General features: G+C 42.2%; 1 protein-coding gene across 5 annotated transcripts in view; it reads left to right on the top strand.

Moving 5' to 3' along the window:
• Window positions 1–15,607, top strand: part of PAFAH1B2 (platelet activating factor acetylhydrolase 1b catalytic subunit 2) — a 39,908-nt gene that overhangs the window by 8,870 nt on the left and 15,431 nt on the right. For all 5 annotated transcript variants that reach the window (XR_001887510.1, XR_001887511.1, XM_017883114.1 and 2 more), the window contains exons 2-5: window positions 1,781–1,868; window positions 9,728–9,817; window positions 10,952–11,068; window positions 13,819–13,941. Coding sequence is in view for 3 of the 5 variants with exons in the window: in XM_017883114.1 (XP_017738603.1) it covers window positions 1,788–1,868; window positions 9,728–9,817; window positions 10,952–11,068; window positions 13,819–13,941 (411 nt within the window). In the remaining 2 variants the exon portion in view is untranslated. The remainder of the gene's footprint in view (window positions 1–1,780; window positions 1,869–9,727; window positions 9,818–10,951; window positions 11,069–13,818; window positions 13,942–15,607) is intronic.

Genomic DNA, 15,607 nt, shown 5'->3' with positions numbered 1-15,607 from the left:
CGCCCGGCTAGTTTTTTGTATATTTAGTAGAGACGGGGTTTCACCGTGTTAGCCAGGATGGTCTCGATCTCCTGACCTCGTGATCCGCCCGTCTCAGCCTCCCAAAGTGCTGGGATTACAGGCTTGAGCCACCGCGCCCGGCTGTAAATACGTATATTGAATGAATATAACTCTATCTTCTTTCTGAGAAAGCTTAGCTGTATCTGAGGATGTCAAGGGAAAGAAAAAGATTGCTTATATAGAAGATGACCTCCTTTTCTTCAGGAGCTCGAGACCATCCTGGCTAACACGGTGAAACCCCGTCTCTACTAAAAATACAAAAAAATTAGCCGGGTGTGGTGGTGGGCGCCTGTAGTCCCAGCTAATTAGGAGGCTGAGGGAGGAGAATGGCGTGAACCCTGCAGGCGGAGCTTGCAGTGAGCCGAGATTGCGCCACTGCAATCCAGCCTGGGTGACAGAGCGAGTCTCCATCTCAGAAAAAAAAAAGATGACCTCCTTTTCTATAAAACAGAAAACCCCAGATTTTTTCTTTTTTCTTTTTTCTTTTTTCTTTTTTTAGCACCTGCCACCACACCTGGCCAATTTTTTTGTGTTTTTAGTAGAGATGGGGTTTTATTGTGTTAGGCAGGATGGTCTCGACCTCCTGACCTTGTGATCCGCCTGCCTTGGCCTCCCAAAGTGCTGGGATTGCAGGCGTGAGCCACTGCGCCGGCCGGTTTTTTTCTTTTTCATAGTCCTTTGCATTTGGAGCCTAATGTTTCTAGTGTATATTCTCCAGAATTGGTTGAAAAGTAGTCTGGTTTCTTATTTGTCTTTCTATTCATAGAAGATTAGCACTTCTAATTTTGCCGAATTTTACTTATTAGATGACATATTTGGACTCATTACTAAAATTTCTTCTTTCTTTTTTTTTTTTTTTTTTTTGAGTTGGAGTCTGTCTCTGTCACCCAGGCTGGAGTGCAGTGGTGCAATTTCGGCTTACTGCAAGCTCTGCCTCCCTGGTTCAAGCGATTCTCCTGCCTCAGCCATCCAAGTAGCTGGGACTACAGGTGCATGCCATCATGCCCAGCTAATTTTTTGTAGTTTTGGTAGAGATGGGGTTTCACCACGTTGGCCAGGATGGTCTCGATCTACTGACCTTGTGATCCACCTGCCTTGGCCTCCCAAAATGCTGGGATTACAGGCATGAGCCACCGCGCCTGGCCATCATTACTAAAATTTTTTTAGTGGAAACTTATCAAAAATAAAAATACCTAGTAAACATTTGTCAAAACCTAGTGCCAAGGCCTGTGACTACTTTTGTCAGAATCTGTGCTACAGTTATTTGTGTGATGTTTAGTAACCAGTGGATTGTAGTCATTGCAGTAGTAATTCTTAAGTGTGTAACTCTTAACAGCTGAAAAACTTCTGATGTAGATTTTATTGTACTGTAAGTATCTAATAACTGCTTGTGTCATTTGGTACTTACAGTAACATATAATCACAAAAATAGTATAGGTATAAAGTATGTACTTGGAGATTTTTAAAATGTACTGCACTGCGGCTAAGTCATATTCAAAGCTGTCTGGCAGTTTAGTGATGCTATATTTATGGGACTTAGTCATGTTCCGGAATTCGTCTCTACAGAAAGTAATTGTTTCTGTTCAGTTTCCCAATTGTTTGTAGGCAAACCACAATAAAACTTAAATTATTATTTAAAGCCTGATGTGTATAATAATATTTAAGTGGTTACAGACATTCCTGTTAACAAATGAAACATGACATAGACATTTTTTCACAGGTGTAGAATGAGCCAAGGAGACTCAAACCCAGCAGCTATTCCGCATGCAGCAGAAGATATTCAAGGAGATGACCGATGGATGTCTCAGGTAAAGGGAAGTGCATGTGTATCATTCACATGAGTTGAGTCTCTCCAGTTTTTTTGTCTGTTTTGTTTTGGTTTTTGAAACAGGGTCTCACTGTGTTGCCCAGGCTGGCCTCAAACTGCAGGGCTCAAGTGATCTCCCACTTCAGCCTCCCATATAGCTGGGACTAGTGGCACATGTCAGTATGCCTGGTTTCTTCAGTTTTTAAAGATCTTTTGATCAAAACTGCAAAGGGGCAATTGGAAAAAAAAAAAAAAAACAAAAAACACTCCAGGCTGGGCACAGTGGCTCACACCTANGCCGCTGCACTCCAGCCTGGGCGACAGAGCAAGACTCCATCTCAGAAACAAAAACAAAAAACTGTAATCCTGTGACCTGCGACAGGTTGTACAAAGGGGGATTTTAATAGTCAACAAGAATTTGTTACTGTAAGTAAAAATGTAGTGTTACAAATGTCCTGCCTCTTCACCAATCTGATGTTGGAACTGGGAAATATTTAGGTTTTTTATTTTGAAGTAATTTCAAAACTACACAAATGTTACAGAAATTTAGAAAGAAGTATCTTCATCTAGACTCACCAATTGTTAACATTTTACAATATCTGCCTAATTACTGTGTCTGCATCTATTTTGTTTTTGGTTTTTTTTGTTGTTGTTGGTGGTGGTTTTTTGAGACGGAGTCTCACTGTTGCCCAGGCTGGAGTGCAGTGGTGCAATCTTGGCTCACTGCAACCTCCACCCCCAGCCACCCCGGGTTCAAGATATTCTTGTGTCTTAGCCTCCCAAGTAGCTGGAATTACAGGCGCCCGCCACCATGCTCAGCTAATTTTTGTATTTTTAGTAGAGACAGGGTTTTGCCATGTTGGCCAGGCTGGTTTCAAATTCCTGACCTCAAGTGATCTGCCTGTCTCAGCCTCCCAAAGTGCTGGGATTACAGGCGTGAGCCACCACGCCCTGTGTGCTGTGTCTATATCTATTTGTATGTGTATATACTAACATAGTGGTTTTTTCTGAAGCATTTGCACTCATTTCTCTTTACCCCTGAATATTTCAACATGTTTTCTTAAAAACAAGGACTTTTGTTAAATAACTATAGGATAGTTATTAAAATCATGAGATGTAATATTGATATAATACTCCAAGGACCATATTCAGTTTTCTCCAGTTGTCCCAATAATTTTTTTTTTTTTTGAGGCAGAGTCTCGCTTTGTTGCCCAGGCTGGAGTGCACTGGCCAGATCTCAGCTCACTGCAAGCTCCGCCTCCCAGGTTCACGCCATTCTCCTGCCTCAGCCTCCCAAGTAGCTGGGACTACCGGCGCCTGCCACCTTGCCTGGCTAGTTTTTTGTATTTTTTAGTAGAGACGGGGTTTCACCGTGTTAGCCAGGATGGTCTCGATCTCCTGACCTCGTGATCCGCCCGTCTTGGACTCCCAAAGTGCTGGGATCACAGGCTTGAGCCACCGCGCCCAGCCCCAATAATTTTTTTTTTTAAGACAGAACAGTATACAGTGACTCACCCCTGTAATCCCAGCACTTTGGGAGGCCAAGACAGGTTGGGAAGCCAAGGTGGGAGGATCACTTGAGCCCAGGATATCAAGGCTACAATGAACTATAATTGTGCCACTGCACTGCAGCCTGGATGACAGATCGAGACCTTATCTCAAAAAGAAAAAAAAAAAGAAGTGTGCCACAGTTGATTTGCTCATTTCCTCTTTCATGGACATCTGGATCATTTATACCTTTATGAATAGTAACTACGCCAGGAGTAGTGACTCAAACCTGTAATCTCCGCACTTTGGGAAGCTGAGGCAGGTGAATCACTGGAGCCCAGGAGTTCAAGACAAAGGAAAGGAAAAGTAGTAACTAAACTAGATATCTTCATTATTCTTGTCTTACCAGGAGTTCAAGACAAAGGAAAGGAAAAGTAGTAACTAAACTAGATATCTTCATTATTCTTGTCTTAAGTTAATAGACTTTAATGAGCCCTGGCTGTAGAAAAATCAGTCAAATGGAAGAAAAACATACACAAATATTTTAAAATTTTTTGGAGTCAGAGTCTCGCTCTGTCAACCATGCTGGAGTGCAGTGGCACCATTACAACTTCCTGCAGCCTTGGCTTCCTGGGCTTAAGTGATCGTCCCACCTTGGCTTCTCAAGTAGCTGGGACCACAGGTGCATGCCACCATGCCGGGCTAATTTTTTAAATTATTTTTTGTGAAGATAGGGTCTCACTATGTTGCCCAGGCTGATGATCTTGAACTCCTGGCCTCAAGTGATCCTACTGCCTCACCCTCCCGAAGCGTTGGGATTACAGGCATGAGCCACTGTGCCTGTGTCTTTTAAGGATGGCATACTGCAGTGTTTGTATTGGGAATGGTATATCCTCAATTTGCTTCCAAATAATCTGAGGATGGAGTGGGGCAGTAGTTGGGGAGATGACTGAAGTAATATAGGCCATAAATGATTGGTCTAGCTGGTAATTCATACATGGAGGTTCATTCTCTCTGAATGGAGGTGTTAATTCTCTCTGCTTTTGTATACATTTGATATTTTCCGTAATAAAAAGGTTTTGTTTTGTTTTTGGTTTTGATTTTGAGATGGAGTCTCACTGTGTTACCCAGGCTGAAGTGCAGTGGTGTGATCTTGGCTCACTGCAACTTCCACCTCCTGAATAACTAGGATTAGAGGCGCCCATCTCCATACCTGACTAATTTTTGTATTTCTTTAGTAGAGACGAGGTTTCACCATGTTGGTCAAGCTGGTCTTGAACTCCTGACCTCAGGTGATCCAACCACCTTAGCCTCTCAAAGTGCTGGGATTACAGGCATGAGCCACCACGTGCCTGGCCTAAAAGGTTTTCTTAAGGGTAATGTTGAAAGACTTGCCAAATGTAATAGAAATCGTATCAAAACATATTAACCAGAAAAATAAGGCTCAGCAGCAGACTAAGGAAAATATACATGGTAAATATTATAGATGAAGCATAGATATCATGTATTATCAACAAAAATATCCTAAAGGAACTAATGTATAAATATTTCAGTAGACATGATAGAAAGTGTTTAACTTTGTTTCCAAAAGTGTAAATTAAAAGTTAGGAAGAGAAAGAAAAATGTTAATATCTAATTCAGGTGCAAGTACAGTAAAACCAGTTCTAATATATTGCTGGAGTCCTTACAGATTGGTATATAGCCCTTTTGTTAAGAATTTGGAAATATGTCCAAAATCCATAAAAATACTGATTTTAAGAATTTCCAACGTAGGAAAAGCTATATATATATCCCTTTATTACGCTTATTAGATTCACACAAAGAGGCCACTGGCAAGTCTGTCCACAGGAAGAAAAGCATGACCTGGGAGGCTGAGGCAAGAGGATTGCTTAAGCAGCAGAGTTCAAGACCAGCCTGGGCAACATAGACCCTCATTCCCCTCACCCCCCAAAAAAGCAAACAAAAATGTGTCATTGAGTGTATTCATTAGAGTATATTAGGTGCAGTGGCTCATACCTGTAGTCCCAGCACTTTGGAAGGCTGAGGCCAGTAGATCGTTTGAGGCCAGAAGTGTAGCCTAGGAAACACACCAAGACCCTGACTCTACAAAAAATAGAACAAAAAAATTCGCTGGGTGTGTGCCTGTAGTCCCAGCTTCTAGGGAGACCGAGGCAGGAGAATTGCTTGAGTCTGGGAGTTTGAGGCTGTAGTAAGCTGTGATCATGCACTGCCCTCCACTCTCGGTGACAGGGCAAGATCCTGTGTCTAAAAAAGAATATATGGCCATTAAAAGTTACGATTATAAAAACTGTGTTGCTACATAGAAAACTGGTTCTAGTATGATGTTAAATGCAAGTATAATGGCTACCATTTTTCAAGTGCCTAGTGGGTGCCAGACAATATAGCTGGGAATCTTTAACAACTCTAAAATGGAGTTGCTAGCACATGTTAAAACCAAGGCACAAATTATGTGCTTGTTTAAGATCACTGGACTAGAAAGTAGGTAAGCTAGAATTTGAATGTTGGTTTTTTTTGGCCCCAGACATATAGTGCCAGAAAGAGGTGTCCATGATATTTAAACTATATAAAAGAGATAACAGAGGATGTGAAAAAAGTTGAGGAGAAAATACTCAAGCATGGTCATAGTTACTAGGTTAAGGTGGTAGGATTATAGATGTGTTGTTTTGGTCCTTTCTATTTTTCCAAATTTATTACAACTATTAAACTTTAGGAGAAAAGTACTAGAACCTTTATCATAGCAGTCTTACATTCCACGACACTGGACAAACACAAGCTCTTTTATTGGTGTGGAAAGGTAGTTGGGGCTGGGTGCAGTGGCTCGGGCCTGTAATCTCAGCACGTTGGGAGGCAGAGGTGAGTGGATCGCTTGAGTTCCAGACCAGCCTGGGCAACATTGCAAAACCCTGTCTCTACAAAACCCCCCCCCCCCCCCAAAAAAAAAAAAAGCTGGATATGGTGAAGTGCGCCTGAGGCTGAGGCAGGGAGGATCATGTAAGCCCTCCCCAGCCTGAGCCTGGGAGGTTGGGGCTGCAGTGAGCTGTCGTTCACAGCTGCCACTGTACTCCAGGCTGGGTGACAGAGTGAAACCCTGTCTCAAAATCTCAAAAAAAAAAAAAAGAGAGAGAGAAAGGTAGTTGGTACTACAGTACCTGCAATAGGGAGTTGACATGATAGGAAAAAGCACCTATTCACTAAACTTTTATTCTTGCTCATGTCTCCTCAGTTTAAAATATTTACTGAAACAGTAATTTTAAAATATGTGTTTGCACAAAATATGGAAGCAAGGAAAAGCTGTCCCTAATCCTGTCACCCTAAGAGAGGAAGTGTTTTTTTTTCTTTTTTTAAATAAGTAAATGAATATATATATATAGTTTGTTTGTTTAATTAGAGATGGGGTTTTGCATGTTGCCAAGGCTGGTCTTGAACTCCTAAGCTCATGTGATCTGCTCACTTTGGCCTCCCAGAGGCCTAGGATTACAGGCGTGAGCCACCACACCTGGCTGGAGGTGTTTTCATAATCTGTAAAATTATTTCCAGAAGTATTTCTGTCACTTTACACTTCACCTGTGGATGAATATCTGAGTTTTACCACAGCCTCATCTGTGTTGGTATTGTCAACAGAAATACTTAAATAGTAACTCTTCCTTAATTCCTAAGGGAAACAAAATTGAACGTAGAGTTTGAGAAAAAGAAACAGCGTTGGAAAGCTAGGCATGATAAAGCATACCTGTAGTTCTAGCTAGCTGGGAGGCTAAGGCAAGAGGATCACTTGAGCCCAGGAATTCAGTCCAATTTGGGCAACATAGCAAGACCCCGTCTTTGGGGGAAAAAAAGAGAGTAGGCCTTTGCCTGGACCTACATTACAGACCTAGAGCATTGTATAAATTTGTTTCAGGGATGAATATAAAAGTTTAAACTGGCCTGGCGCGGTAGCTCATGCCTGTAATCCCAGCACTTTGGGAGGCCGAAGCGGGTGGATCACCTGAAGTCGGGAGTTAGAGACCAGCCTGACAACATGGTGAAACCACGTCTCTACTAAAAATACAAAAATTAGCTGAGCATGGTGGCGGGTGCCTATAATCCCAGCTACTCAGGAGACTGAGGCATAAGAATTGGTTGAACTCGGGAGGTGGAGGTTGCAGTGAGCTAGGATCATGCCACTGCACTCCAGCCTGAGTGATGTGAGATTCCATCTCCAAAAAGTAAAATAAAATAAAAATAAAAGTTTAGACTATGTTCTTTAACATTAATGGATAAAATTTATTTTCTTTTTTCTTTCTTTTTTTTTCTTTTATTTCTTTTCTTCATAGTGAAGGGGTCTCATGATGTTGCCCAGGCTGGTCTCGAATGCCTGGGCTCAAGCTATCCTTCCCACCTTGGCCTCCTAAAGTGCTGAGATTATGGACATGAGCCACCACACCTGGCCAAAATCAATTTTAGAAAGTGTCTTGTACCTTTATAACAGAAAGAGGCACTCTGAGAGGAGATTACCACTGTTTATAAACTTGGATTTGACTGAAAAGGATTGAGTCCTAGTTTGCCAGTGTCTCACATTTGGAAGTTAACAGATATTTTCAAAGTCTGCATTCAAATAAAATACATGGAACCTGATTGGATCGTAGTTGAAAAAATGATGTTGTAATACTTTATCCAACTCTTGGAGCCATTTGAAAAATTGAATATGGACTGAATATTCGATGTTATGGGATTGTTTCATTTCCTACTTATGATAATAATTTGTGGGTTTTTTTGTTTGTTTGTTTGTTTTTAAGATGGAGCTTCGCTCTTGTTGCCTAGGCTGGAGTGTAATGGCACCATCTCGGCTCACTGCAACCTTCATCTCCCGGGTTCAGGCAATTCTCCTGCCTCAGCCTCCTGAGTAGCTGGGACTACAGGCACCCGCCACCATGCCTGGCTAATTTTTGTATTTTTATTAGAGACGGGGTTTCATCATGTTGGCCAGGCTGATCTCGAACTCCCAACCTTAGGTGATCCGCCCGCCCTGGCCTCCCAAAGTGCTGGGATTACAGGCATGAGCCACTGCGCCCAATTTGTGGTTTTATAAGAAGATGTTCTTACTCTTAGGAGATGCATGCTTAGGAGATGCATCATGGTGAAGAATCATAATGTTTGCATTTTACTTCACAAATAGTCCAGCAAACATGCACGCATACATAGAGGTAAAGCAAACGTGGGAAAATACTATCAGTTGTTGAATATAAGAGGCAGATGTGTATGTTCGTTGTACTATGTCAACTTTTCTGTGTATTTGCAATTTTCTTTCTTTTTTTTTTTTTTTTGAGACGGAGTCTGGCTCTGTCGCCCAGGCTGGAGTGCGGTGGCCGGATCTCAGCTCACTGCAAGCTCCGCCTCCCAGGTTCACGCCATTCTCCTGCCTCCGCCTCCCAAGTAGCTGGGACTACAGGCGCCCGCCTCGTCGCCCGGCTAGTTTTTTGTATTCTTTAGTAGAGACGGGGTTTCACCATATTAGCCAGGATGGTCTCGATCTCCTGACCTCGTGATCCGCCCATCTCGGCCTCCCAAAGTGCTGGGATTACAGGCTTGAGCCACCGCGCCCGGCCACAATTTTCTTAATAAAAGTTTAAGGAAAAGGTAAACTTCTACATAGTGTATTACATGTATTTTTCTATTCTGGTTTCATTAGAATTCTGGGTTTCTTGAGAGTACTAGAATGATCAGTATAGTAAGGGTGAGAAGAAAGTTCAAACAGTTAATTTATAGAATGAGAGGAATAATCTTTGGGGATAGACTAAAAAAATGTTTAACAACAGTAACTATTTGGACAGCTGTTCTTTCTAGGCCAAGAAGTCTCACAGGAAAAGAAATACTAGTTTCTTTTTTTATTCAAAAAAATTTTTTTCTGGCTGGATGTGTGGCTCACACCTGGAATCCCAGCACTTTGGAAGGCTGAGGTGGGCAGATTGCTTGAGCTCAGGAGTTGGAGACCAGCCTGGGCAACATGGTAAAACCCCATCTCTACAAAAAATACAAAAAATTAGCCAGGCATGGTGGCATGAGCCTGTAGTCCCAGCTACTCAGGTGGCTGAGGTGGGAGGATGGCTTGAGCCCCTGAAGCAGAAGTTGCAGTGAGCCAAGATCACGCCACTGTACTCCAGCCTGGGTAAGAGAGCCAGACCCTGTCTTAGGAAAAAAAAAAGTTGTTTTTGTAGAGGTGGGATCTTGATATATTACCCAGGCTAGTCTCAAACTCCTGACCTCAAGTGATCCATCCTCCTGCCTTGGCCTTCCAAAATGTTGAGATTACAAGCATGGGCCACCACACCCGGCCAGAAGTGCCAGTTAATAATTTTTCTTTCTTCTTCAAACCAGCACAACAGATTTGTTTTGGACTGTAAAGACAAAGAGCCTGATGTACTATTTGTGGGAGACTCCATGGTGCAGTTAATGCAGCAATATGAGGTAAAGGTGGAAGGGGTGAGCGTGGTTCTTGGCTACTCATGTATAACCATTCATTACTAATAGACTTTCATTCTGAGCTGAGCTTATTTGTGCCTCTTAGAGAAGCCCTAATTGAGGTTATAAGAGAAATCAAAGCTACCTAAAGGGATTTTCTTTTCTTTCTTTTAACTTGGACATGTTCTGATCTGAAGCATTGTTTATAATGAAACTTCCCCTTTTAGTCTGGTTTCTGAGAAGCTTAATGTTATGTTTGTTTATATTTACTCTAGTCAGATTGTCAGTTATTATTTGTAACTTAGTATTTCCCATTTGTATTTGCTGGTAACATATATATCCTAGTCATGATTCTTATTTATATTTTGCCATTTTCCTATTTCATATATTTTTGTAGTAAGCTATTCCCGGATCTTGTATGGTTAGGCATTTTTCCATGGGAAATTTATTATTTTATTTATTTATTTATTTATTTATTTTTTGAGACCGAGTCCTACTCCATTGCCGAGGCTGTAGTGCAGTGGCACAACCTCAGGCTCAAGAGATTCTCATACCTCACCCCCCAAGTAGTTGGGATTATAGGCATGCGCCACCATGCCTGACGAATTTTTGTATTTTTAGTAGAGATGGGGTTTCACTATGTTGGCCAGGCTGGTCTCGAACTCTTGGCCTCAAATGATCCACGTGTCTTGGCCTCCCAAAGTGCTAGGATTATAGGCTTGGGTCACCGTGCCCCGCCCCAGGGGAAATTTAAAAGAAAAGATAGCTTTATTTTTTTTTTTTAGCTCTAGCACTCTAAATTTCTTCATCTCTTGTTTCCACTTCACCCTGTTTGTATAGTTCAGTAAGTGGAAAGGAGAGTTTGTTGAATTGACAGCTTAATTATTAATGTTGGTACCTTTTAGGGGGCATCAGATTGAGTTGTGACTCATTTCTTGAGCTGAAACCTAAGGCTACATTAAGAACTGAGTTACACAGTGGTATTTTCAACGTCCTTAAACAGTGAATGTCACACCATTGCAGTGTTATCTTTAAATACAGGAAAAGGAAATTATTTCTAATGCTTTGCAACACATTGCAATTGAAAGATTAAACTTTCCCCTAGTTTTAGCTGCACTAAATCAAGTTTTCTTTTTTTAGATATGGCGAGAGCTTTTTTCCCCACTTCATGCACTGAATTTTGGAATTGGGGGAGATACAACAAGACATGTTTTGTGGAGACTAAAGAATGGAGAACTGGAGAATATTAAGCCTAAGGTGAAATGAAAGTTACTTGTCAAAGAATGTCATTAATCTTAAGTGTCTTTTGGATAGTTAAATAGTCTGAAACTGGTAGTGAAAAAAAAAAATTGGTTCTTTAAAGACCTGTTTCGCTATTTGTTTCATGCCTCTTTAAGGTAAATGATACTGTCATTGCCTAAGAATATATCAAAATATATAATTAAGAAATTAGTGAATTGTTTGCCTATTGGGTTGTATTTGTAGTTGTTATAATTATCTTCTTAAATTGAAGGAAGAGGTTTTTTTTTTTGAGATGGAGTCTTGCTTTGTCGCCCAGGTTGAGTGCAGTGGTGTAATCTTGGCTCATTGCAACATCCGCCTCCTGGGTTCAAGCGATTCTCCTGCCTCAGTCTCCTGAGTAGCTGGGATTGCAGGCGTCTGCCACTGCGCCCAGCTAATTTTTGTATTTTTAGTAGAGATGGGGTTTCACCATCTTGGCCAGGCTGGTCTTGAACTCATAACCTCGTGATCCACTGGCTTTGACCTCCCAAAAGTGCTGGGATTACAGGCATGAGCCACTGTGCCTGGCCGAAGGAAGAGATTTTATGCTAATGAGGTATGCTATTCTGTAGAATGCATAGACCTTGGGCAGTATGAGGGGAAAACTACTCAGAGGTGGGCCATGGGAGTAGGGCCATGATTAACTTCAGGAAGTAATTTTGGATCTGTTTAACCATATAAACAGGTCGGTAATCAAGGCCTGCAAGTTCGTCTGAAGAAAATTAGAAGCAGATGTGAACAAATGAACATTTCTACCCAGTATCTTATATCATATATACTCTGAGTTGGCACACACTATATAATCGTTTCAGCTCCCCCAAAAAAAATAAAAACTGAGCCCTGACAAAACGTGCTTTCATTGAAAGTTGTTTGTTTTAAGACAAGTTCTCTCTGTTGCCCAAGCTAGAATGCAGTGGCATAATGATAGCTCACTGTAACCTCAAACTCCTGGACTCAGATGACCCTATGGCCTCAGCCTCCCAAACAGCTAGGACTGCAGGCATGTGCCACCATGCTCAGCTGATTTTTAAATTTCTTTTTGTAGACAGGGTCTTTCTTGGTCTTGCTATGTTGCCTAGGCTGGTGTCAAACTCCTGGCCTCAGATGATCCTCCTGCCCCAGCCACCTAAAATACTGGGATTATAGGCTTGAGCTACCATGCCAGACTGTGATTTTTTTTTTTTTTTTTTTCTAAAGAGAAAACTTGGATGGGCGTGGTGGGTCATGCCTGTAATCCTAGAATTTTGGGAGGCCGAGGTGGGTGGATCACTTGAGGCCAGGAGTTCAAGACCACCCTGGCCAACGTAGTGAAACCCTGTCTCTAGTTTTAAAAAAAAAAAAAAAAAAAAAAGCCAAGCGTGGTGTCACGCACCTGTAGTCCTAGCTACTTAGTAGGCTGAGGCAGGAGAGTCACTTGAACCCAGGAGATAGAGGTTGCAGTGAGCCAGGATCGCACCACTGCATTCCAGCCTGGGTGACAGAGCAAGACTCCGTTTCGAAAATAAGTAAAGAGGCCGGGCGCGGTGGCTCACGCCTGTAATCCCAGCACTTTGCGAGGTCTTAAATTAGCCAGGCATGGTGGCCCATGCTTGTAATCCCAGCTACTTGGGAGGCTGAAGCAGGAGAATCGCTTGAACCCAGGAGGCGGAGGTTGCGGTGAGCTGAGATCAAGCCATTGCACTCCAGCCTGGGCAACAAAAGCAAAACTGTCTCAAAAAAAAAAAAAATTATTAAAATTCCTTCCAGCCTCCACCTCTGTGACTCTTTTCCTTGAGTGCACCTGTGTATTTATACCATGACAGGGTCTTACCATGTCACCCAGGCTGGAGTGCAGTGGTGTGATCATGGCTCACTGCAGCCTTGAACTCCTGGGCTGAAGCAGTTTTCCTACCTCAGCGTCCCAAATCATTGAGATTATAGATGTGAGCCACTGCACCTGGCCAGGTTTTATTTTTATACAGTTAAATTTATTAATCTTTTTTGTATAATTTTTGGATGTTGAGAAATTAGCTCCCTGTTGCATGATATAATTCTCTTGTTTCCTCCTAGTACAATTTTACCACTTAAATATTATTCCACTTAGAATTTATCCTGATATGAGGCATAAATCAGTGCATTAAGATGTCTGCCCTGGTTGAGTGTGGTGGCTCACATTGTAATCCCAGCATTTTGGGAGGCCAAAGAAAGACGACTTGAGCCCAGAGTTTAAGACCAGCCTGGGCAATGTAGCATGATGCTGTCTCTCTTAAAAGAAAATATAGTAAGGTAGCTGTCCAGTTGAAGTTAGCCAGCACCATTTGAGAAGTTTATCTTTCCTTCTTTGCTTTTTGAAATAAGATTTTCGGCCAGGGGTGGTGGCTCACACCTATAATCCCAGCACTTTGGGAGGCCAAGGCGGGTGGATTACCTGAGGTCAGGAGTTCAAGACCAGCCTGGGCAACATGGTGAAACCCCAGTCTCTACTAAAAATACAAAAATTAGCCAGGCATGGCGGTGCATGCCTGTAGTCCCAGCTACTCGGGAGCCTGAGGCAGGAGAATCGCTTGAACCTGGGAGGCGGAGGTTGCAGTGAGCCAAAATGGTGCCACTGCACTCCAGTCTGGGTGATAGAGCGAGGCCCCGTCTCAAAAAAAGAAAAAGAAGGTTTTCATCTAAATGGTGGACATTCCTTTATTCCTGGGTATTTATCTCCTCCTTACCCCCTTTTTTTCTTTCTTCAATTGCAGGTCATTGTTGTCTGGGTAGGAACAAACAACCACGAAAATACAGCAGAAGAGGTAGCAGGTGGGATTGAGGCCATTGTACAACTTATCAACACAAGGCAGCCACAGGCCAAAATCATTGTATTGGTACGTAGTCTTTGGTGGGTAGAGAGTTTGATGTCTTTAGGTCAGCTGAGGAATCTTTTTAGAAATGTGATTGCTCGTGAATATTAGAGAACCTTGAGGTGGAAGCAGTTTATTATACTTTCGTTGACCTCTTCTCTAATGTGTCTTACTGTCTTACTGATGTCATCATTCCCCATACCAGCTGTGGGGCCATCTTTTATCCATGCATTCTTGTTTGGAAGTGTGGAAGCCATTTGGTGCCTCAGTACCCCTTTTTTTTTGGCCTCCATAATGTTTTGCAAATTTGCACATGAGATTTGTCTGAATCCTGTGTCTTTTTATTAGACCTATATTTGGATTATTTTGTAAGTGTCCTGTTCTGCTAATATGTTAAAGATGGTATATTAGACGTTCTAATCTTCTCTAAAACATGAAAAATTTCATCAGCAAGAAAATGGATACTTTATAGTTGTACCCTGAACAGAAAGGTACTACCCTTTTGTAGAATTAAAGCATTAACTCTTCATGGTCTCAAAGGTGAACAGCTGTCTGTTGCAGTATAAATCTAGCCGTAGGCCGGGTGCGGTGACTCACGCCTGTAATCCCAGCACTTTGGGACGCCGAGGCGGGTGGGTCACAAGGTCAAGAGTTCAAGACCAGCCTGGCCAAGGTGGTGAAACTTCGTCTCTACTAAAAATACAAAAAAATTAGCTGGGCATGGTAGCATGTGCCTGTAATCCCAGCTGTTCAGGAGGCTGAAGCAGAGAATTTCTTCCTTTTTTTTTTTCTTTTTTTTTTTTTTGAGATGGAGTCTCACTCTGTTGCCCAGGCTGGAGCGCAGTGGCGTGATCTCAGCTCACTGTAAGCTCCGCCTCCTGGGTTCACGCCATTTTCCTGCCTCAGCCTCCTGAGTAGCGGGGACTACAGGCACCCGCCACCACGCCTGGCTCATTTTTTGTATTTTTAGTAGAGACGGGGTTTCACCGTGTTAGCCGTGGTCTCGATCTCCTGACCTCGTGATCTGCCCACCTCGGCCTCCCACAGTGCTGGGATTACAGACATGAGCCACCGTGCCCGGCTGAAGCAGAGAATTTCTTAAACCCGGGAGGTGGAGGTTGCAGTGAGCTGAGATTGCGCCACTCCACTCTTGCCTGGGCAACAGAGCAAAACTCCGTCTCAAAAAAAAAAAGTCTAGCTGTAGATATTCTTAGTTCAGTTTGAAATATGTTTTAGCAAAATCTGATATAAATTTAGTTCTTTAGTGAGATGGTGTTAGGAAGATAGTCATTTATTCAAAAAACCTGTGGATCACTGTGTACAAGGCACTATCCTAGTTCTTGAGCATACAGAAATGAGTAAGACATAGTTTTATGTCTCAAGGAGCTCACAGTCTAGTGTATGGAGACAGCAGCACAGAGAATTACTATACTGTGTGCTGTTTGGAGTAAGGTGAAAAGGTGTTTAACAAAAGTTGACATCTACATTTAAAGACTTCATTGGTTTCCAGACAAATAGGGAAAGAAAAGGTATTATAGAAAAATAAAGAGAATTGAGCAAAGACTTACTTGTACGTGTATATGTTTTTTGGGTGAGCAGAGGAGGCTGCATGAAGTTTGAGCCTGGGATGGTTAGGAGAAAGAGGCCACAACCAGCTGATGTAGGAATTTTTTTTTTTTTTTTTTTTTTT

The sequence above is a fragment of the Rhinopithecus bieti genome, unplaced genomic scaffold (assembly GCF_001698545.2).
Source record: "Rhinopithecus bieti isolate Rb0 unplaced genomic scaffold, ASM169854v2 scaffold_11964, whole genome shotgun sequence".
Taxonomy (NCBI): Eukaryota; Metazoa; Chordata; class Mammalia; order Primates; family Cercopithecidae; genus Rhinopithecus; species Rhinopithecus bieti.
Note: the sequence above shows the minus strand (reverse complement) of the source record. Positions and strands in the feature narration are given on the sequence as shown.